At 45.0% G+C, this 22,789-nt stretch overlaps 1 protein-coding gene across 7 annotated transcripts; it reads left to right on the top strand.

Moving 5' to 3' along the window:
* Nucleotides 1-421: 421 nt before the first annotated feature.
* KDM5C (lysine demethylase 5C) lies at nt 422-21,125 on the top strand. 7 transcript variants are annotated; one of them, XM_033173963.1, is made up of 28 exons: nt 422-955; nt 3,695-3,772; nt 4,860-4,982; nt 5,269-5,439; nt 5,776-5,907; nt 8,293-8,361; nt 8,771-8,894; nt 8,984-9,165; nt 9,561-9,719; nt 9,936-10,055; nt 10,257-10,415; nt 10,544-10,725; nt 11,331-11,493; nt 11,580-11,699; nt 11,896-12,090; nt 12,199-12,380; nt 13,639-13,763; nt 14,207-14,354; nt 14,626-14,722; nt 14,877-15,235; nt 15,399-15,537; nt 15,641-15,820; nt 15,916-16,056; nt 16,530-17,069; nt 18,526-18,583; nt 18,795-18,994; nt 20,083-20,286; nt 20,403-21,125. In XM_033173963.1, exons 1-28 carry the CDS (start codon nt 437-439, stop codon nt 20,409-20,411), a joined length of 4,878 nt encoding a protein of 1,625 aa, XP_033029854.1. In that variant the 5' UTR covers nt 422-436; the 3' UTR covers nt 20,412-21,125. The 7 variants fall into 7 exon arrangements, with proteins under 7 accessions (XP_033029854.1, XP_033029852.1, XP_033029850.1 ...); XM_033173961.1 differs by having other exon boundaries at nt 5,773-5,907; nt 16,533-17,069; XM_033173959.1 differs by having other exon boundaries at nt 5,773-5,907.
* The last annotated feature ends 1,664 nt before the right edge of the window (nt 21,126-22,789 follow it).

Genomic DNA, 22,789 nt, shown 5'->3' with positions numbered 1-22,789 from the left:
AACGCACTTAGCTGAGCCGTTTGGATGGGGGTTCCCGCATGAGATAGGTCATTTTAGAGGCGCGCGGCGACATTTGGGGGAGGCTCCTTTCGCACCTGAGGAGAGTGGCGGAGGGAGACGCTTTGTTGTTGATGGCACAGCCTCAGCGGAGGGTATTGAGAAAGTCCAAGATGGCGGCGGCTGCCAGGCCGAGGGGACCCGGCAGGCCTTGAGTCCGGGAAGGGAGGGCTGTGAGAGCGACACCGGGCCCGGAGAGGCACCAGGGAGACCCCGGAGAGGAGGCGGGAGCAAGGCTAAGGGGAGCGGCGACCCCGGGGAACCGCTACGGCTGAGCGGCCTAGCCACCCTCTTCAGTCAGGCCTGCGGCTCAAGTGAGGGGGAGGGGTCGGGTATGGCCCCCTGAGGGGCCCCCGGGAGGGAGAAGCGGGCGGGGGGCATGGAGTCCCGGGAGGAGCTGGGGGAGCAGACCGAAGCGGGAGACCAAGGCCAGGGAGACTGGGCGCCTCGCGAGGAAAAAGGGGAGCGAGGGGTGCGGGGTTCGAGGGCGGAGAGAGGCCCCTCAGGCGAGAGTTGGGAGCACGGGGATTGTGGGGAGCGTGGTCCCAGGTCAGAGAAGGCCGAGCGGGGTGCCAAGGGGGAGCGAGGGGCTCCCAGGGGCGACAAGGCTGAGCAAGGGGATGGGGGTCCCCGGGGAGATCGAGCTCTTCGGCCTCCCAGAGGGGCGGACCAGGCGGACCGGGGGTTGTGGGGGGCAGAGCAAGGCGAGTGGGTGGAGCGTGGCCCGGCCTGGGCGGGGGAAGCCGAACCCCCGTTGCCCCCCGAGGATTTCTTGCCGCCGCCCGAGTGTCCCGTCTTTGAGCCCAGTTGGGCTGAATTCAGCGACCCACTAGGTTACATTGCGAAAATCCGGCCCATCGCAGAGAAGAGCGGCATCTGCAAGATCCGCCCTCCTGCCGTAAGTATGGAATACTGTGGGCAAGGGGACACGAGTTGGGTGGCGCCTGTGGATTTCGGAGTAGCCCGTGCCTGCCAGTGGGCATGCGGAATTTGGAGCAGCAGGTTCTTGGTGTGCGACGTGCAGGTGGTTAGAGCAGGTGAGGGCCGTTGGGGCTAGTGTCCACCAGTGAGCAAGTGGAGTGGATTGAGTGGGAATTGTATTGGGGTGCTCCCCTTTCAGTGGGCAAGAGAGTTCAGTTTCAAGAACCACCAGTGACAGGTCTTGGGTGTGGATAACATGACTTTAAGGGTGTATGGGGCTGTTGGAACTCCTGAAAGGAATTATTGAGTGCTGTCATAGTTATGGAAAGAGTTGAGTGTGAAGTGGAAGATGTATGGCCTTGGTGGGTTTGAAATATTTGGGTTCTTCCCACCATACTACTTCCAGCAAGTCAATAGCAGTGGGAGCCAACCCAGTGCCCATCAGAGGTTGTTGAACTCCTGTTCCCATCAGGAGCAACCAGAGTGGCCTAAGTTCAAGGATGATTGGAGTTGTAGTCCAACAATATCTGGAGATCACCACATTAGGTGTTTTTAGTCTATAGGGATGCTTGTATTGGCATGATAATAAGAATGGATACGTAGCATCTGTGGATGCTAGAGACAGTGATGCCCAGCATGCTGTTTGGGAGCTGAGCCATCTGCATTCACATTGGAGCATCACTTGTGACATAATCAGTTAATGGATGTTGAGTAGATGAGGAAGTTGATGGAGTGATTGGCTTTGTTTGGAAGAATGTTGTTTCTCTGTCTTCATAGTACTTGTATCAACCTCTGTCATATTTTTGTGGGCTTGGAAGGGGCTTCAGTTTCTGATTGAGTAGTCAAGATGTGGTGAAATGTGTGTTTTGATGTAGAGCTTGTTCTTTTGCAAAGTTGTAGAAGTTGATTGGGTTATCTCCTGCTTCTATTACTTCATGATGTCTCATGAATTTCTTAGTTTTTCCCTTGCTGGGCCTCAGCTGTAAACTGCACTACAGCAGCATCTACATTATTACCGGTATATTATTGATTTGCATGTATGTTACTTAGTTCTTTCCCTGTTGTATTATCTTGATGCAGGGGAACTGGTCATAGCCTAAAGATTTCAAAACCCAAAACAGAAAGCATTTCTGTAATGTCCAAGTGACATAAACTTTGTCTTAAGAAGCAGTACAGGGAAAGGCTAGTAAGTATTATTAGAGCAATGCTGCTTTTCTAGCAGAGATTGTATCAAAAGAGGCATTGCATAGAGTTTTGATTCTTCTGTGGAACCAGAAGAGATGGTGAAATGGAATTCAGGTAGGTGTGTCTAGAGGAGGGGGCCCATCTGTTTTAGCATTTCTTGCCCTCTGGTCCTGCTTAAGCTATTGAAACCACCCACCCTTCTTTCTCTTCTTCACTGAGAAACTATTATGGTTTTTAGTCAGTGTACCAACGTCTGTCCAGTGAATAGCTTTTTTGTGAAGGTAAAATGGAACATTTTGAACAAGAGGTTTGTTCCACATTTGTTTCTATAGAGCTGTAGTTCAAACTAGTCAGTGTCCTCCATATCAACTGTTTCTGCTGTAGTCAAGCTTAATGTAGGACGGGAACCTGGACAATATGAATCTGGACAATGATGTGAGTCTGGACAATGGTGCCTAAAAGTTGTCTTGTTAGCATGTTTGCTTTTCCTCTTCCATTTTTAGGTTTTGGAATTTTAAGAGGCATTACTGTCTGATATCTTTGTCATGATTTTGTGTACATGCTAACATTTAGTAGAATGTATGGTATTGTAGATCTGCTTTATTCCTCAAGCAAGCATTTCACTACAAATCAGCAACGTGATAAAATGCCTTGCAACTGAGAAAACAGGAATTTTCCAACTTGGCCTTCCTCTTATTTTTTTAGTTGAGTTATGCTGTTAGAAACCAATAAAATACTATTCTTTGCTGCCACAAGTCCAAGAAATAGCACATATTTATATGAATCCTATTGGAAAGAGGGGGACACAAATCCTGGTGGCTGTTGATCAAAATTAAAATGTGTAACCATCAATTTGTGACCCACTTTTGTTATGAGACCTTGAATCACTCTCTCTCTCTCTCTCTCTCTCACACACACACACTCCTTCACAGGCCTTCCCTTGTCTTTCTGTCTGGCATTTGATGACCATAAGCAGTTGCCCCACCCTTGAAGTGTCTGTGTCTCAGCATCAGCGTAGTTCACTTCCTGTATGTCCAGTGCCTTGGGGAAGAATATTGCTAATGGGTGAAAGAGACACTGATGATGTCCTGTGTTTCTGTCTGTATAAATGGTCAAGATGAAGACATACACATGCGCACCACTTTACACTGCCTAATGCATTCATGCTTCACTAGGAGGCATCCATGTGGAAAGCAAGGCCTCTTTCAAGTGTCAGCTGTGTCTCTGCTTGATCTCTCTTGTGTATGGAGGGCTGTTTTGTTGTTAGATCAAGGATATTCCCCCTTCTGCCAAAGTTTTACTGTTTTTAATCTAACATGCTTAAGCAGTCTAAGCTTACAATCAAATGGGATCCTGTGAACTACTTTCTGAGCTTCAAGGCATGTAGATATTTAGCTTAATCCTTGCTCGTGGTGTGTTGTGAGCAAAAGTACAGTACTGGAATCTCTTGCTGTTTAGATTTATAAGATTTAGATGTGTGCGCACAGAGCATTGGGATCCTAACCACACCATATTTCCCTCTCATTCTCAGGACTGGCAGCCTCCTTTTGCTGTGGAAGTGGATAACTTCCGGTTTACCCCACGAATACAGAGGCTCAATGAACTAGAGGTGAGTCTTGCAAGTGTAGAGACAGAGAACTGTAAGGTTCCTTGCACATTTTTGATAGAAGGAATAGGCTAGGTAAGACAGATGTCATGCCGCCTCGTTTTTTGGTACTGGAAAAGGTTATCAGGAGAAGCCTTAATAAATTGCAGCAAAATTAATATAATTCAAGAAATATGAGAGGATCCTGGAGGATAATGAGAAATTGTGGGATTTCTGGGTTTAATAGCTGTCAGTTTTGTATGTAGTACAGTATATTTAATAATGATAATACATTTTTATTTATACCCCGCCCTTTCCCGCCAAACCGGGCTCAGGGCGGCTAACACCAATAAAATCACAACAAAAACATAAAACAATTCATTAAAATACAAATTAAAATACAATTTAAATTTTAATCTAGACTGCAGCCTCATTTTTAAGTAGCCCACCAATCACACCAAAAGAATGAAACATTTATTTGTATTCTATTGTTTTACAATTTATTTTAAGGGTTTCCCCACATCTTCATTGCTTTAATTAGAGTATCTCTGATTCTATGCTCTTGTTATTTCTTCTCTTGTACTATTCAAAGGATTTATGTGCATAAGGTACTGGCAAGATGGGACAATCCTATACATGTCTATTCAGAAGAAAGTCCCATTGAATTCAGTGAGTCTTTCTCCCACTTAAATGTGTACAGGATTGCAGCTTGAGTTGTACTTGGTGAAATGAGTGAACATTCTGAGGCTGCAGTCCTAAATGCACTTGTTAAGCCCTGTTGGAGGCACTGAGAATTACTTACATAGGATTGTGCTGTAAGGAGTTAAGGTATAAGATGGTAACCTAGGACTCTGACTTCCTTTTTGGAGTGAAGTAGTCAAAAGGTTCAAGTCTTAGCTATGTAGATGAGAAAAGTTGAAATATTACTATAGTGCACATGTCTAAGACCAGTTCAATGAGTGTGTCTGCTATCTACAAAACTGATTTCATCATGGCACCATGAAAATATGTTAGAGGTCAGTAATTGGTGATTCCATGATTAAGTTGGAAACTAATGTAAGTCATTGATATGAGAAAAGCTGACTGCAGTTTGTCATGTCCCTATTGTCAGGCACAGACCAGAGTGAAGCTGAACTATTTAGACCAGATTGCAAAGTTTTGGGAAATCCAAGGTTCTGCACTGAAAATCCCCAATGTAGAGAGGCGAATCCTTGACTTGTACAGCCTCAGCAAAGTAAGTTGGAAACTAAATTCCTCCATTGAAATAAGCTATTCCTTAAAAACAGAGATGGGAGATAACATGTAAAGTTTAAAAGGGGTGGTAGAATGGATGGATTTCATTACTGGTTTGGTGAAGTGACCGCCAGGGCTCAGCCTTGGGTTGCTGTGGATTGTGATTTGGAGACAGGGATAGGAAAAACCAAGTATGATACTGGAATATGCATTCCTTTTGTGTGATGATTGTTTGAAATTAGCCAAGCTTGGGAGGAATAGTATTTCTCAATATTTTTGTATTCCAGATTGTGATGGAGGAAGGTGGATATGAAGCCATCTGCAAGGATCGCCGGTGGGCACGAGTGGCTCAACGCCTTTCCTATCCATCGGGGAAGAACATTGGATCCCTTCTTCGCTCCCACTATGAGCGCATAATCTACCCTTATGAAATGTACCAGTCCGGTGCCAACTTGGTGGTGAGTAGCAGATCTCATTACAACAGTGTTCTGCAACCTCTTAAAACCTCATTGCACTTTCAGTTTCCTTCTTCTTATTTTAGATGTTTATAGGAAAGATTGGAACCTCATGAATGCATTCCCCTTGGGAACTATTCTGTTCTGGAAAAGGATTTTTTTTTTTTTGTAGACAGGAAGGCAGAGATTTGAGCTGCACAAAGATGTCGTGTGTTAGTCTTGTGTTAGTCTCTTGTTCTTGTGGGAGAGCTGGGTTAGGCACTTGCTATCTGATCCCTAGTGATGGGGTCAGTATAGTCATGAGGTCTGTTTGGTGCTAATTCTACTCTCCCCCAGCAGTGCAATACCCATCCATTTGACAATGAAGAGAAAGACAAGGAGTATAAGCCACACAGCATCCCATTGCGCCAATCAGTTCAGCCATCCAAGTTCAACAGCTATGGGCGCCGGGCCAAGCGTCTGCAGCAGGAGGTGAGTATAAGACACACCTTCAGCCCTAATTATAATTTTTATTCTGGGTTGGGCCAGTCACTAACTCCCAGCGCTGTTACACACATGCATCTCCCTGACACTGCAGAAAGCTTTATTTCTTCCTAGACCTGCTGGAGTGCATCCCTCCCACTTAAAGAAGTCTTGTCCTCACAGGTCTTAAAGACTGGAAATGTTTGTCTTTGGCCCTTCTGGGACAAAGCATTGCTTTTGGAAGGAACAAGCTCAGTGATTTTAAATTACTATGGCTGGAAGAGAAAGGAATGTTGATTAGACCAAGTAGATGAGAGTTTATAAACGTGGGTGTTGTTTTCTATAGAAGAGATATTGCCTCACTTTTTTGTGTGCGTGCTTCATCTTTATGAGCTAACAATGTAGGTTAAAGACTTAGTCAGCTGTGAACCACTAAAGGTTTATTGGAATGTAATTTTGGGTTAAAAAAAAGTTTTGTTTTTTGTTGGTTGGTTTTAAGAAAGCAAAATCTGACTATTCTTGTACCTGTATAGTATGTGTAAATGTTGAATCTCGTTGTTTAGAGCATGTTCAAGGGACAGGTGTGTTTATGCATTTTTTAAAATTAAAATGCATAAGCTGCTTTTCAGCAGCTTCTTTGAAAGTGGCATGCAATAAAATAACTAAAATATGATAAAGATTCAATAAAAGAACAGCAAACACCATGTCATTAAGAGTTGGATAAAAATATGCTGGTTTGTGGAGTATGGATTATTCCAAGCTGAAGGCCTGCCTAAAGAGGCTGTCTTTTAGTAGAGGGAAGGGGGTAGAGCAGACTCACAAGGGAGAGTATTCCAGAGTATGGGTGCTACAACTTGAGGGAGCCCTGTCCTGCATAGCCGCTTGCTATCCTTTTGTCCAGAGGTAGGGAAAACTCATAGGTGAAAAAACATATTACCCCAGTGGGAAGTTGTCAGCTTCAATTCAGTAGCGGGTGGGGCCACCAGCCCCAAAAGTGGATGGAGCCAGACCACACAATCTCACACGCAAAGCTATTTCCCATGGAAACAGAGACGTATGTTTAACCATTTCTAGTTTGTTTTTAAAAGAGTAAAAAAACAAAAGCTCTTCAAAACCCTTTATCCTGACTGCAAAGGCAAACAAAAAACACCCTATAATACCAACAGAAGAATGCAGATAACCTCAATGCATAGCTGAACTTCAGGCCCTGCTTTGCAGCTATTCAAAGCCTCATTTCATGCATTCAGTTGCAATACGTACAGACCCTTTTTGCATATTTGCCAGAAACACAAGACCACCTCTTGGCTGATCTTCTTATAAAGAAAGAATCTGCATTTGCACACTTTGCAAAACACCAAAGCAGTTTTCCCTCTCAACCACTCCCTGGTGGGTGGGAGTGGAACTGGAGGCCTGGAGGAGTCCCTCTGAGTACTGTATCTGGCTCAGAAGTTGGGAGTTCCCCATCCCTATTTTAGGCAGTGGTGGAACAAGGAGCAATACCTTTCTGGCATATCTCAGCAGGTGAGCAGGATCATGAAGAGCAAACAACATTTTGGATGCCCTTGGCCCAACCTTTTAAGAACCTCTCTCAGGGTTGGAAGGGACATGAGTCTTGTGGTTAACAGTGTGCAATTGGAGCATAGCCTCATATTTTGTTTTCAGTTATAAAATGAAAGACAACCGATTATAGTAAAGGGATTGGGAGTTGCTCATCTTTAGGAGCAAGGAAGTTTATTGGGGTATGTCTCGCAAACAAGGTCAGATCTTTGGCATGAATTAATCTGAAATAACCTCATGATTCCATAGTCTTCATCAGGAATATGGATTAGAATCCCCACTTTGTCCATTTACAGTGAAGGGATGGCTCAAAATCCGCATTTTCCTGCTCTCAAAACTCTGAAAGAACTAGGGTGACAGCATGGTTTAAAGGTGTGAAGGGCTAGCTAATCTACATTAAGGTGCCTTGGGTGTCTATAGAGGATGAGGGGTGGTGGTAAGAATTAAAATTTCGGGATTATTTCTCCCGTCCCACGTTTTAAGTTTGCTGTGTTGCTAAATAGTTCCCCTCTTGATTCCCCATCAGTAAAATGAGCTAAAAAATAGTTCTTGTTTTCCTCTCCTTTTCTTCTTGCTCCTCCCCCCACCATGACTACCCTGAAATTCTTGAGGAATTCTAGGGGAGAGTAAAGCCTAACCAGTTGTAACTCCATTGTAGCAGCTGGCTTTCAATTGTAAGGCACCTTAATTCCTTTCATTTCTAGATGTTCAAGAAAAAGAAGTCATAGACCAGGCAGCCATCTCCTTCATTACAATCCAGTACTACTCCCTTCATTAAAATTCCTGCAGCCCTGTTGTTGATCCCTACTCCCCACTCATTTTGTCGCCCTCCTACAGGAATCCGAATCGTGCCTTGAGCCTCCCAGCGCCCCAGCTCTGTTACCTGAGCGAGCGCCTCAAGCATGGGTACAGTTCCTGTTCTGTACATCTCTCCTGCCTCTCTTTTACTCTTATTTATCCTGCTTCATGGCTGGAAGTCCATAGACCACATAAAATGGGAAATATGGCCTAAGGAGACTAAATCTCCCATAATACACTCTTGACTTTTGTTTATGTTGCAGTATGGCATGTTTGACATCAGGGGTGTATGTAACCAAGAATTTTGTTGCACAATATGAGGTACTGCCGCAGGAGCTCGGTCACAGCTTAGCACTATCCTTGCATTATCCAGATCTCCCTATGCAACAGTTATTCTCCCCAGTCTATCTTCTACTGTTGCTTTCCTTTGCTGCTGCTTTCTTTCAGTGTTTGTGACACAGTTTAAGGCTGATAACCTTATATTGTTATCCCCTTTCTAATTACACCTTCCTTGCAGCCAGAGCCAACAGAGGAAGACATTGAGAAGAATCCAGAACTGAAGAAACTCCAGATTTATGGTGCTGGGCCTAAAATGCTCGGTTTGGGGCTTGTGGCCAAGGACAAGAATATGCGCAAGAAAGGTGGGAATTGTGAGCTAGCCCTGCATTTGAAAAGCCGGAGGCAGAGTCGGCCCTCTCCATTCCTAAGGTTTTTTTCTCCCCAAATATAGACAAGGAGATGCCTGAGTGCCCTCCAACAGTGATAGTGAAAGAGGAAGCCCCTGTTCCAGAGACTAAGCTGGAGCCCACATCACCCCGACGCTATGCAAACATGAAGGAGGAGCTGAGGCACAGTCCAGAACCTTGCACCAAGATGACAATGCGCCTACGTCGCAACCACAACACTCAGTTTGTAAGTGGAATCTTCTGTGTTCCTACTCATTAGTCAGGTGCCCTCCATTTGCTCCTCTATGTCCTGCCTTTGCATTAAGTATCCTTTGTTGGCGGAGGAGGGCATGTAGAGTGGGTTACCTCCTCTCTCTTGTTCAAGGTCTCAGGATCTCATTTTCCTCTTATCAGTGATGGGATGGATCAAGACTGACTAATAGATGCTGGTTGCCGGGAGATGTGACCTCCGTCACACTTTGCCTGCTTGTATACAATAGCTGAATCACTGTCCTGTATTTTCTCTTTCCTTTGGAACATCCAGTGATGGCTGCTGTCAAAGAAACACCGTTGATAGGGTTTAGCAGATGCATGTTCTTGATTCTTATAGGACTGCTTAGGGTTTGCTCCATTTTCTTCCAGATTGAGTCTTTTGTTTGTCGTATCTGTGCACGGGGAGATGAGGATGACAAGCTCTTGTTATGTGATGGCTGTGATGACAACTACCACATCTTCTGCCTATTGCCCCCCTTACCTGAAATTCCAAAAGGCGTCTGGAGGTGTCCTAAATGTGTCATGGCGGTAAGGGGTCCCTTTCTGCCTCTTGACAGCAGGCACAGTGGAACATTTCTTGCATGTCCAGATGTGAAGATGCCTGATCTAAATGGATCTGTTCTTGATTACAAAATAATTATGAATGTACTGCTAACATGATCATCATTGATAATTTGGTGGGAGGGGGTAGTGGGCATGTCCGAATCCTTTTACTTATTTTTTTCTGTCTTTGTTCTTCCATAGGAATGCAAACGCCCCCCAGAGGCTTTTGGGTTTGAGCAGGCCACTCGAGAGTACACACTACAGAGCTTTGGCGAGATGGCAGATTCTTTCAAGGCGGACTATTTCAATATGCCTGTACATGTGAGTCACAGTACCCTCACTGTAGGCTAGGCTGTGGGCTAGTAGGAACCAACTTATTTCTGGGAAGGTTGTGGAATACACTAGGTGCTGCAAGGAAGGAACACAGCATCCTGTTCTTTTGCAGATTCTGCCATGCAGTTTCTAGAGTTTAGAAATGGGGGGGTCTGTATTCTTGACTTCTTCCTCTGCTTCTTTTCCCAGATGGTGCCAACAGAGCTGGTGGAAAAGGAGTTCTGGCGCTTAGTTAACAGCATTGAAGAAGATGTAACAGTGGAGTATGGGGCTGATATCCATTCCAAGGAATTTGGAAGTGGCTTCCCCATCAATGATGGCAAAAGGCAGCTCTCTCCAGAAGAAGCGGTGTGTACCCTATTGAAGGCAGACGTCCTCTTGCCTACATATCTTAAGCCTCTCACCCTTTGCAACTTGAGGCTTACGTTGTGCTACTAGCCTTACCCTCTTTCTTAGCTCTCTACATGTGATTGCAGGAGTATGCAGCTAGCGGCTGGAACCTCAATGTGATGCCAGTGCTGAAGCAGTCAGTGCTATGCCACATAAATGCTGATATTTCGGGCATGAAGGTTCCGTGGCTCTACGTGGGCATGGTGTTCTCTGCTTTCTGCTGGCACATCGAGGATCATTGGAGTTACTCTATTAACTACCTCCACTGGTAAGACATCTGGGGTGGGGAGGGGAGGGGAGGGGACATGGAGGCCAGATCTGTTGTCTAGTGCAAGGCTTCTCTAAAGGCTGCCCAAGTTGGAAGTAAGAAAGTGACTATTACAAACAGTAAAAATTTAAAAATCACTAATAAGGGTGAAAGAATATTTTATTTTATTTTATTTTAAATCTAAATAGAAAGACAGATGAAAGAGAAAAGAGTGAACACAAGTCCGCTTTCATGGCACTTTGCATGGAATTTAAGAGGACCCCAGAAAGAATTCTGCTATAATGGAGCTCACATTATATAGTCTTTAAATAATAAGCCTTTAAAATAAGCAGTGCAGCAAGCACTCTTTCTTTTGTTACTCTGTCAGTTTTCCTCTCTTTTTCTGACTTCCTTCAGTACCACCTGTTTTTGAACCTTGATGTGAACCAGTTTGGGAGACAAAATTTGTCTGAAATAAACAAAATTTGCCTCTTTCTATACACTTCAGTAACCATAAGTCTTGAGGGGGCATTTTGAGGCTGGGAATCAGTGGATGCTCAGTCTGCTTTCTCCCGAATTTTAGGGATAGCTGAAAGCAGCACTTTCTGACTCAATTTCTTTTTCAGGGGTGAGCCCAAAACCTGGTATGGGGTTCCATCATTTGCTGCTGAACATCTGGAAGACGTAATGAAGAAGCTGACCCCAGAACTGTTTGAGAGTCAACCAGACTTGTTGCACCAGTTGGTGACGCTCATGAACCCCAACACACTCATGGCTCATGGGGTCCCAGTGAGTAATCTATCTGTCTAAGTAGCATGTATGTGTCTCCCTTGCACTGCCCTGTTCTCATTGCTTCTCCCTGTATGCTGCTGCAGGTTGTCCGAACCAACCAGTGTGCTGGAGAGTTTGTCATTACCTTCCCTAGAGCCTATCACAGTGGTTTCAACCAGGGCTATAACTTTGCTGAAGCAGTAAACTTCTGTACTGCTGACTGGGTGAGTCATATTTCTGCATTTTTAGAAATACTTTTCTTGTAAGAAAGAGCGTGGTGGGCTACCAAAGCAGGACTTTAGGGTGATGAACATGGGTTGCAGTTTATGACTATGGAGTATGTAAGGTTCACCTGACAATCCTAGGAGCCAGAGATCCTCAGTTGTATTGACAAATGGACTTCTTTCTTTTTCTTCTTAGTTGCCAGCTGGTCGTCAGTGCATTGAGCACTACCGCCGCCTCCGTAGATATTGTGTGTTCTCACATGAGGAGCTTATCTGTAAGATGGCTGCTTGCCCTGAGAAGCTGGACCTGAACTTAGCAGCTGCTGTGCACAAAGAGATGTTTATTCTGGTGCAAGAGGAGCGCAAATTGCGCAAGGCTCTTCTTGACAAGGTGCAGGGAAATGTGATGGGTAGACACCTATATGATGCAGGGGCAGGGAACAATTGTATGATAGCTGTGGATACCTGAGCAGTTGATCATTGTTTTCTCCCACCCCAGGGTATCACGGAGGCAGAGCGGGAGGCCTTTGAGCTGCTCCCAGATGATGAGCGCCAATGTGACAAGTGCAAGACAACCTGTTTCTTGTCAGCACTAGCTTGCTATGATTGTCCAGATTGTCTTGTCTGCCTCTACCACATCAATGACCTCTGCAAGTGCCCCAGCAGCAAACAGTACCTCAGGTGGGCAGAAAGAAGCAGACTGCTTTGTTTGTTCATTTAAATGCATTTATAAACCACTTTATAAAACATCAATATAAAATAAAACATCAGTATAAAATAAAACATCAGTATAAAAGCACATGAAAAGAAGAAATCAGGTAATTTAACCAGCCAGAGCAAAAAGAAAAATCTTTGCAAGACATGTAAATTAGTTTTTTTTGAACAAGTTCTTTGTCTCCACCCCTTATTTGTATTTGTTAACCTGCATCTGGCAGACTGGTCCTTTCAATGCTGAAGATCTGAACTAGGTGTTTTACATTGATTTGAGTATTATAGCAGCATTGGAAACATGACACTGCTTTTTTTAAGCTAAGATCTTAAGACTGTCTTTGTGGTGTCACTTCAGAGGAGAGGTGCTGAGTTGGACACAGGGAAATTATGGTTTATAACTCCTGAAGTGTTACTAGGCTCAGGTGAAATCTTCCTGACTGTCACACTTCATTCAAAAATGAAATTAACATAGGCAGCTATCTGTCTAGCACACAAAATTGGCAACAGTCAAAACTATTCTAGGAGTGATGTGTTTACCCCAATGTTCCACACGGCAGCATCTTGGTACCCTGACTCAGATGTTGGGGTTGGGAAACACCCTGGGGAAAAGGGGTGGGTGGACTTGGGAAACTTGTTGAGAACATAGCAAGGTAATGGCACATCTGTGCCTGCCTGACATTTCAGGCTTGCATGTGGAAGTTTGGAGGATACCTTATTACTGTGTTAAAAGAGTGCTCTGAAGTGCTCCTATAAATAAACCTATTGTCTGTGAAAAGGCTGCAGAATAGGAATGCTGCAGGTTTCACTTTTTCAGAGATGCTAACTTGGAAGTGAGAAGCAGTAGCCATTAGTAACTACGACACAATGAAAGTGATGGGAAGATTGACACTAAAATAAATTGTAGGTGCATTCAAAGTCTTAAAAAGATTGTGTGTTGCTTTGTTGTTGTTTTAAATGTATTTTTATTAATGATTTCTTGATTTACAAAGTATGTGCAATGTCTCATATTTTTTCAGTGTACTGTATCATTTTTACAAATCAGTTTCATTTGTTGAGACATTGGGAAGAAAAGGGGGAAAGAGGTTGGTGTGGTTGCTTTGTGAGAGGAGGAAATAATAGTTTCAGTACATGTTGTTAGGCAAGATTTGAGGGTTGATGAATGGACTTTTGTGGGCTTTGCTCTGATTTTGAGATCAAACTGATCCCTTCTTTTTACTCCTCCATTCAGGTATCGGTACACTCTGGATGAGCTCCCAGCCATGTTACACAAGCTGAAGGTTCGAGCAGAGTGCTTTGACATGTGGGCCAACAAGGTTCGAATTGCTTTGGAAGTCGAAGATGGACGCAAAAGAAGTAAGTACCTTTTCCTTAGGCTTCTTATTTCTTAAGGCACTGGTGTCTTCTAACAAATAAGGTTAATCTCTATGGTCTCAGTGGGGAAGTGTGCAATTATCCCCCAAGACCCTGCATACAGGCTGAAGTATGATGTGAGCAGAAAGTATGCACTCTCGTTGACAGTATTAGGGCTTTCTTTTGTAAAGCAGAATGTGAGAAAAGCAGTGACAAGTGTGACAAGGTAGTGGGAACTGAAGCATAAAATTCAGAATGATGGAGGAGCTGGGAACCAGGTAATGTGCCACCCACTGATTGAGAGGACAAGAATCCCACAATGGTTGGAAAGCTTTTGGCAACTCGTGGGCTTTTTTCTGACCTGGGTTCCTGAGGTTGATAGCAGGAGGTGTAGCTGAAGAGGTGTAATTGGCTCTGAACTTCATGGAGTGTGTCTGCTCTTGCAGCCTTGGAGGAATTGCGTGCCCTAGAGTCTGAGGCGCGTGAGAGGAAGTTTCCTGAGAATGAGCTCCTTCATCGACTCAAAAGCTGCTTGAGTGAAGCAGAGAAGTGTGTCTCAGAGGCCCTGGGTCTGATAAGCAGCCAAGAAACTGGGTGAGTGAAGACTGTAGATAATGAGTTTTATATACAACAATATAAAGTGTGGATGGCATAATCTTGCATCCAGCTTTCTATGTCCATTGGGCTGAGGCAGTCCGTTTTCCAGAGTGTCTCTTCTGCAGGGATACTCTTCTTTGTTTTAATCGTACTGTATTGGTGAGGGGGCTGTTTTCTTCAGTAGTCTTCTGTGGGATCAAGTTTTGTTGCGTTTCTCTCTTTATACCTGCTAAGTGCATTCTGTCCTTTTTCCTGCTTGCTCTTACAGGGAACCATCAGTCCATATGACAGTGGAAGAATTACGTGTTTTCCTAGAGCAAATGAGCAACTTGCCTTGTGTCATGCACCAAATCAAAGAAGTCCAGGTGGGATAATTGGTGGTGTATTGTGGCCCCCTGCCACAACTGGAGATATATTGTGGTCCACTGGGAGCACTGATAACTGGTGTTGCTTTCTAGGTGAAACATAGACCGACTGTAAAGGAATCTGTCTGACTTGATGATGTGTATCATATTCTAGGGTGTGTTGGAGAAGGTGGAAGCTTTCCAAGCTGAGGTTCAGGAAGCTCTACAGGATCTCCCAGGCAACTCCCCAGAGCTGCACAGACTGCTGGCTCAGGGAACATGCCTAGGGGTGGAGGTGCCAGAGATGGAACTACTGGAGAGACAGGTGCAACAGGCTGTCTGGCTGGAGGAGGTCAAGCAGACTCTACGTTCACCCCAAGATAAAGTCACTCTATCTGTTATGAGAGCACTCATCACCTCTGGTTGTGGGGTTGCACCTAGCCTTGCTGTGGACAAAGCCATGGCTGAACTACAGGAGTTACTCACTATTGCCCAGCGTTGGGAGGAAAAAGCCCAGATGTGCCTGGAGGCCAGGTGAGGTTTAAGCACCATTGTTGACAGGGAAGAGTTCAGATGCCTGAGTATCCACAGCTCTTGTTGGGAGGGTTCAACTCAACAGAACTTAGTTATTTGTGTAGGTGCCAAAACATGCCTGTGAAAATCCTTGTCTGACAATTTCCCTCCCCATCACTTGCAGGCAGAAGCACCCACCAGCTACACTAGAGGCCATCATCAAAGAGGCAGAGAACATCCCAGTGCACCTTCCCAATATCCTGTCACTCAAGGAGGCTCTTTCTAAGGCACAGGCTTGGATTGCTGATGTTGAGGAGATCCAGGTGTGTTGTAGCCCTGAGGATTTGGGTAACTTTGCTCTAAAGGCCCCAGAATCTGTCATTGTGCGCTATAACCTCTTCAATATGTGCTATAACCTCTTTACAGAATGGAGATCATTATCCTTGCCTGGATGACCTGGAGGGGCTTGTAGCTGTGGGTAGGGATTTGCCGGTGCGTCTGGAGGAACTGCGTCACTTAGAAGTGCAAGTGGCTACTGCACATTCCTGGCGGGAAAAGGCCTCCAAAACCTTCCTCAAAAAGAATTCCTGTTACACGTTACTTGAGGTTAGTAATGGTGTTGTGCGTGTGAGATGAGTGGATGCCATTCTAGGGCCTGACCTCTTGAATCAAAGGCTTCATACCTTGCCTCTTTATCCCAGGTGCTGTGCCCATGTGCTGATGCCGACTCGGACAGTGTCAAACGCACCAAGTGGCAGCGGGAGAAGGAACCAGGCCTATACAAATCTGATACAGAAAGCCTGGGCCTCTCAGCACAAGACCTCAGGGACCCTGGCTCCGTTGTGAGTGGCTGGCTTGAGAGGGCTGTTTGTGTTATGAATGGGATCTGGGGCCTTTTCTCCTGTGAGAGTTGTTGGATCTGAACTAGTCCCAGGTTGGCAGGATTGTTTCTCATACCTTCACCTGTGATAGATATTGCTGAGGTCCAAAGTAGGATTGCATTGCTATTGAAATATAAAGATTGATATGGTGGACTTGTGCTTTTGTAGATGAATACTAAGAATCAGGGAAATGGGTAGCATGTCTGGATTTCTGCTAATAACTTGCTTTAGTTCAGAGATGGGGTAGCTGTAACCCTCCAGCTGTTATAAATGTTCAGCCAGATAGTGCAGCAACATCTGAGGATTGCAGATTTCCCATCACTAATCTAGTAGTACCTTGTTTGGAGAAGAGGAAATTAGGTTCTAGTGAGGAGAATGGGATTTTGCTTAAGTTTTTACTTCTATGTAATCACAACTATGTAACCTTGTGCCAGCAGATCTTGGCCTTCAAAGAAGGCGAGCAGAAGGAGAAAGCGGGGATCCTACGCCTACGTCAGTCAAATGCCCAGAAGCCTGTGCCATCAACGCACAGTCCTCCTGGGGGCCAGTACTGTGTATGTTCCCAGCCTCCAAGCCCTGCTATGCTGCAGTGTGAACTGTGTCAGGACTGGTTCCACACCACCTGTGTGACTTGGCCCCGCCTTGGCAACCCCCGCCCCTCTCCTGCATGGTGGGAATGGGAAGCAAAATTCCTCTGCCCACTCTGCCAGCGCTCTCGCCGGCCCCGCCTGGAGACGATCCTGGCTCTGCTTGTAGCCCTACAGAAGCTTCCTGTGCGACTGCCTGAGGGAGAAGCTCTACAGTGCTTGACAGAGCGAGCCATTACATGGCAGGACCGTGCCCGCCAGCTCCTAGCCTCCTCAGAAGTAGCAGCTGCCTTGGAGCGCCTGGCGGGGCTGCGGCAGCGACTGGTTGGAGATTCGGCCAAGGAGGCAGGTGCTCTCAAAGAGAGCAGCTGTAATGAACAGACCAAGGTAAGTGAGTACAGGGGGAGATGGGTTGGTTTTTAGTGCTAACTAGCCAAGTCTGGATTGGGAGTGCAAGTGTGGTGCATGTATTTGTCTTTCACATAGGTGTGTTTGCTTTCCAGTGGCGGAATATTCTTATTTTGTAGAAATGTCAGCTTAGCAATACTGTAACAATAAAAAGTACATGTATAGATTTTCTTTCCAAATAGGTATCTAAATGAGATTGATGGTTACAATCCAGTGTAGAAAGGGCAGTGAAATCTTCGTACAGTTGTGCAGTCAGTGGATGGTGGGTGTTCATCCTTTCAGCCTTTGCAATAAGGAACTTCTTTTGTTGTACATTTGTTAGTGCCCACACCTACTGGCAGAATTCTGAATACACTTTACTGTATTTGGGGCCTTCGAAGAATTTGGTAATTTTGGTTTTTTTAAAAAAATGAAAATTACAAAAAGATATTGTAGGGAGGGAGATAAGGAGGAACAACAATCTACTTTCCTTTTTACAAAAGGAAGTGCTGGAACCATTAATATGCAGGAGAACGGAGCCACTTGGAAAAATAAAATTCTTTGCCAGCTTCTGAATCTTAAATCATTTCATCTGTTTTGGAAACCAAATAATGATTTGATTCAGATCAATATGTGAAATTCACCTCCCACCCCTGTTACTTGGCCTTCATCTCCCTTGCCACACTGCTATAACAAGAAAATCTACTGCTGCCAGAATTTTCCTGCATCGAGCCCTTATACACTCCTGCCTGCCCACTTCCTGCTATTAATAATGCGCAGTCCTTCTATCACCAGACACTGTGTGTTATTTTGCCCCACATCCATCACCCATTGGTTCTTCAGGCCACTTTCTAGTTTGTCCCACTTGGTTTTAGCCACCCTCTTTCTGGACCACCACCTCCAGCATTCCTCTCTCTCTCCCGCACTTAGTATGCAGCACCTCTCCTTAAGCACTGGAAAGTTCATTCAGTGTCCTTTTCTGCTTTTCTTGATTAGTCCCTTGCCTCAATTCCTAGTTTTCTCTGCATTTCTGTAAGCCTTTTTCTCCTGACACTTTCTACAGGTCTCTCATTTTATTGCCTATTCTGCACCCCTCTTTCTGTAGCTGTTTCATGTCCTGGGACCTCCTCACAGTTCTCAGACTGTGTGAGATTTCAGCCTCACCCAAACCTACCACTTTCTTCCCTCAAAAGGTGGTTTGCCAACTGCTATGTTCCTTAAACAGTTGAGTATTCCAAGCCATCACACCAGTTTAGGCACTCTGTCTCAAAGGTCTGAACATGACAAAGTGTGATGTAATATACATCTTTTGAATTGCCTTGCCTTGACTGCCATGATCTCAAGTGAATCTCATGTGCCCTGTCACCATCTACAGGGCTACATTAGTTCCTGTGCAGAAACTGCATTTGTGACATGGAAGTCCATTTCATCACACACCTTCCTTTTCCTCAACCAGGTTTCCTTGGAGAACGGAGACTCCACAGCTCCAGAAAAGAATGGCTCCTGTGCCTCAGGTATTTCTCTAGTAAAGCCCTTCTTTTGCCAGCTTCCCTACTTCACTTAGAATTCAGGGAGTTTGTAGTTTGAGTGTTCCACTTATTTTTAGGCACCTTTTGGTGTCTGTCTGGTTTAACAATTATTTGGGGAAATTAGTCCTAGCCCTGTTGTGCAGCAGAGGATTCTAGCTGTTTCTTCTCCTCAGTTGCCTTTCTGCCCCTCTCACAGACCTGGAGACGCTCTGCTCTTACCTGCCACGGCTGCAGGGCCCTGTACTGGAGGTGACAGATGCCATTCGCCTACCCCTGGAGGAGCTGCTAATGGAGGGAGATCTTCTGGAGGTGACGCTAGATGAGAGCCAGAGCATTTGGCGCCTGCTGCAGGCTGCTTCTGTTCCCCAGCTCGACAAATTCCACCAACTGCTAGATGTAAGCGACCATGCTTCCCTCCCCTCCAGGGGCATATTCTAATTATCATCAGAAACGCTTATCTGATTCCTTATTTGTTGGGACTTCTTTCACTAGCCATGAATTCATTATGGCCTCCTTCATCGCAGGAGTGTTGGAGGAGGTCTCCTGGATGTGGCATTTGTCAATGAATTAGGAATAGATTCATACCTCAAGGGACTCTAATCAAAGCTGGAGTCACTCATGAACTGAGCAGCTGGTTGTTGTTGTTCTTTTTTTAAAAAATTGTTACATTTGTATCCTGCCTTTCAACAAAATGGTGCTCAGCTAACAGCAATAAACAAAAATACAATGAAATGCCTTGGGGCACCTTTAAAAATGTCATATTTATTGTGTCTTTAAAGTGCTGCAAGATTCTTTGATTTCCTAACATGGCTTCCTTTATCAAACCTGCTATCTAGCAGAGAGCAGATCTAGAATCCAGAAAAACTAAAGGTGATTTATTTAGAATAAGTGGTAGACTTCTCTGGTGTAGAATAAGTGTGCCTGTAGTTGCATTACCTGTGTGAAGGTCCTGAGGAAGAGCTTATCATGCAGGTCAGTGCAGAGGGGTTGAGTCATAAGTTAACAGCATTGTAGAAGCAACTGATTACTATTTAGGTATTAGAATTACCTGCACGGGATTATCTTGGAATTAGCTTTGAATCCATCCATCCATCCATTTTTATTTTTATTTTTTTGCATTTTGCAGTAACTGCAGCAGTTGTGATATTCTCTGGAAGTCATACAGGGGCAGAATTGGAGCACCCTGGTCTTGCTCTATATGGCATCAAGGAAATCAACCCTGCCCATTGTTGTACTTTGTACATTTCTCACATTTTCCCAATATTGGGTTTTTGAATAGTTTGAATACTTTTGCAAAGCCTTGAGTGAGTTGGCTGCAGCAACTTCACAGGCAGAGATGAGTGCCCTCATGACAGATGTGCATCTGTGGTGTAGTTCTGCCATGAAAAGAAATCTGAAATCAAGCCAAAGCTTGCAGTAGGCTAGAATATTAAGCATCAGAAAAACAGGATTTGTCAGTCCCTGCTTTCTTGCTTCTTTTTTAGCTGGAGCAAGCAGAGCGGCGTGGCACCCGTGGGAGAAGCCGAGACTCTGAGCGAAGGCGGAAGCGGAAGACAGAGCGTGGCGACTATCCACCCTTGCCCAAGGAGGAATTAGAGCCAAAGAAGATCCGGGGGGCAGACCCAGCGCTGCCTCAGGGTGGGGCTCCCCCTGCAGCAGGCACAGATTGCAGCCACAATGGAGTTGGGGTAAATGTGGAATGGGGCATGTTCTGAGCTAGTAGTGGGGCACTCAGGGGTTGGTGTTTGTTTTTTTTAAGTCAGGCGAGTAGTCAATGTGTAGTAACTGTCTTCCTTTTTCCTAGCAGTTGTGACGGCTAGATGATGCCTGGATTTCCCCTTCCTGGACTATACTGCACTGCAAGGGACTCTGGCAGCCCCATGTCACCCTGTTGGTTTGACTAGCACTCTGCATGGGGGGGAGGCACCTAGTCCCAGAAGCTGGAGGCTACAATCTCCCCCACCCGGACTCAGCACTGGCCCTGCACCAGACTATTTTCAGATGATGTAATATTTCATTTTCTTTTTTTCCTCCTTTTGTATTGTTGATACCTCGGCAGGGGGAGGCATTGCAGGGGTCACCATGGGCACCAAATGCAGGACCCACCAGTTCCCTTTGGTGGAAGCAGCAGGGTGCACCCTGTTGCTGTAAGGACTAGAGCCTTGCAGAGACCTGTTGTGGGTGGCGATAGCAGTGTGTGCTGGGAAAATCCCCAGCTCCTTGCTTCTGGCAGTAAAAGGAGTCAGGTGCCCTCTTAAGGGCAGTGCCCTGCTCCTCGTACCAGCATTCCCTAGATACAACAGGGGCAGCGCCTCCTGTTGCACAGAGGGGCAGCTCTCCCCAAACACCCCTATCCTCTTCCTGGTACCTATTGGGTTTTATAGGAACTGGGGTAACCACTTTGTTCTTTAGGGTGGTGGAAAGGGCAAGGAATCTTCTCGTTCCACTCCACCCTGACCTTCCTACCCCCAGATCATGGGCCCCATGCTGCCTCAGGCTCTGACACTAAAGTCTTTTTGTCTTTCTCTTTTTAGTGTTTTTCCTTTTTTCCAGCAGGGGAGGGTGGGCTGTTGAGGGTAGGGAGGGTGTGTTATTTTATTGTATTATGATTTTTTATTATTATTAAACTTTGGAGGTTAATGAACTTACTTGGATTTGGGGGGTGAATGCCACCTCATCCGTCAGGGGTGCTTTTAGCAGTTGTCATGTAAAATGTAGGCATGCACAGATCTAGTGACTGCTCCTGTCTTGTAACTTCCTGCTATGTAGGAGGATAGGTGTGGAGCACTGAGAAGCCCTGATTAGCTGCTTTCTCCCTTTGAAATTCTGAGTTCTGGCACCCTAGTTTTCAGTAAAAAATATAGTGTGATATGATTCTTTCAGGTGCCTAATAGTCACTGTAGAGCTGGAATTGGGAACCTGCAGCCCAAGGGCCACATGTAGTTGTCAGTCTAATCCCATACTGCTGGTGATGGTGGGGAACCTACCAGAAGAGGAGGAGGAGGAGGGTGGGAAATTCTACAATTGATCAGTTCAGTCCTCTGGCAAGAATAATCTGTCCCTTTCCCTAGCAGTCCACTCTCTAGGGAGAAGTGGGTGACAGGAAAATAGAGGAAAAGGTTGCCCACTTTTGGCAGCAGCCTGGCCCATCATTGGCACATGGTTCCTGACAGAAAGTTTCCCCTACCCTAGTTGTAGCAAGCCTTGCTCTCCCTCCAGTAGTGAATTGCACATCACCAAGAAAAGAGAAAGCCCTTTAGGCCAAACATACATACATTGCCAATAAGACACAAAGAAAGAATTTGAGGGGCAAGTTGTTACGGCTCTGAAAATGAATATTTAAAACTTTTTTTAATACTTCAGAAGCCCTGCCACCCCCCAAAAAGCCCAGAAAAGTAGAAGGACCAGTAGATGACAGAAGAGCACTGAACAAAGACAGAAAGAGTCAGGTTAATGGATTTTTCTGTGTCAGTCTTCACTGTAGATTATCTTTGAGACTTAGCTTTTCAGGTGCACTCTCTGTTATGTTAAAGAACTCAATTCAGAACTCAATTGTCAAATAAAAAATAAACATCAGCTGGCCTGGGCTCCATGACACTTTAACCAAGGCATTTTTCCTCCAATATTAAATTGGTGATATTTTGTGTAAAACAGGAAAAATAATTTTTTCCTTTTTGGAGAGGAGTTGAAGGCTCTGTGGAATAACAGGGTTTTTAAACATCCAAGAAATTAGAAAGCCATTTCCCCAGGTAAACTGGTAGAAAGCATTATTTAAGACTAAGATACTTAAGTTTGCATAGGACTGGCCTTCCTGGTGATGAATCAACTTGGAGGAAGTCTTGCCTCCTTAACATCTTTGGAATTCAGTGTCTCAAACACTGAGCTAAGACCAGTCAACATTAGATGCTTGGAATTCCCAGAATGCTTTTGACTGTCCCTCCCCATAGCTTCCTAAGAAAGCTTTGCAGTCAGAGATGAGAGGAAGAATTTTCCCATGGACCAGTAACTGGCTATAAAGGAGGGAGAAGCAAAGGGTAGGCGTGATTGAGTAGTTTTCACAATGGAGAAGAGCAGCCAGTAGTATTTTAAGTGCCCCTCTTAGAATTGATGCTATGTAATATTTTTAATCGAACTGTAGGCAGGGAATAGTAAGTAGCCAAGTTCTGCAAATAACACCAACTTGTTCAAAAT

The sequence above is a fragment of the Lacerta agilis genome, chromosome 16 (assembly GCF_009819535.1).
Source record: "Lacerta agilis isolate rLacAgi1 chromosome 16, rLacAgi1.pri, whole genome shotgun sequence".
Lineage (NCBI taxonomy): Eukaryota > Metazoa > Chordata > Lepidosauria > Squamata > Lacertidae > Lacerta > Lacerta agilis.
This window is presented reverse-complemented; position numbering and strand designations above follow the sequence as displayed.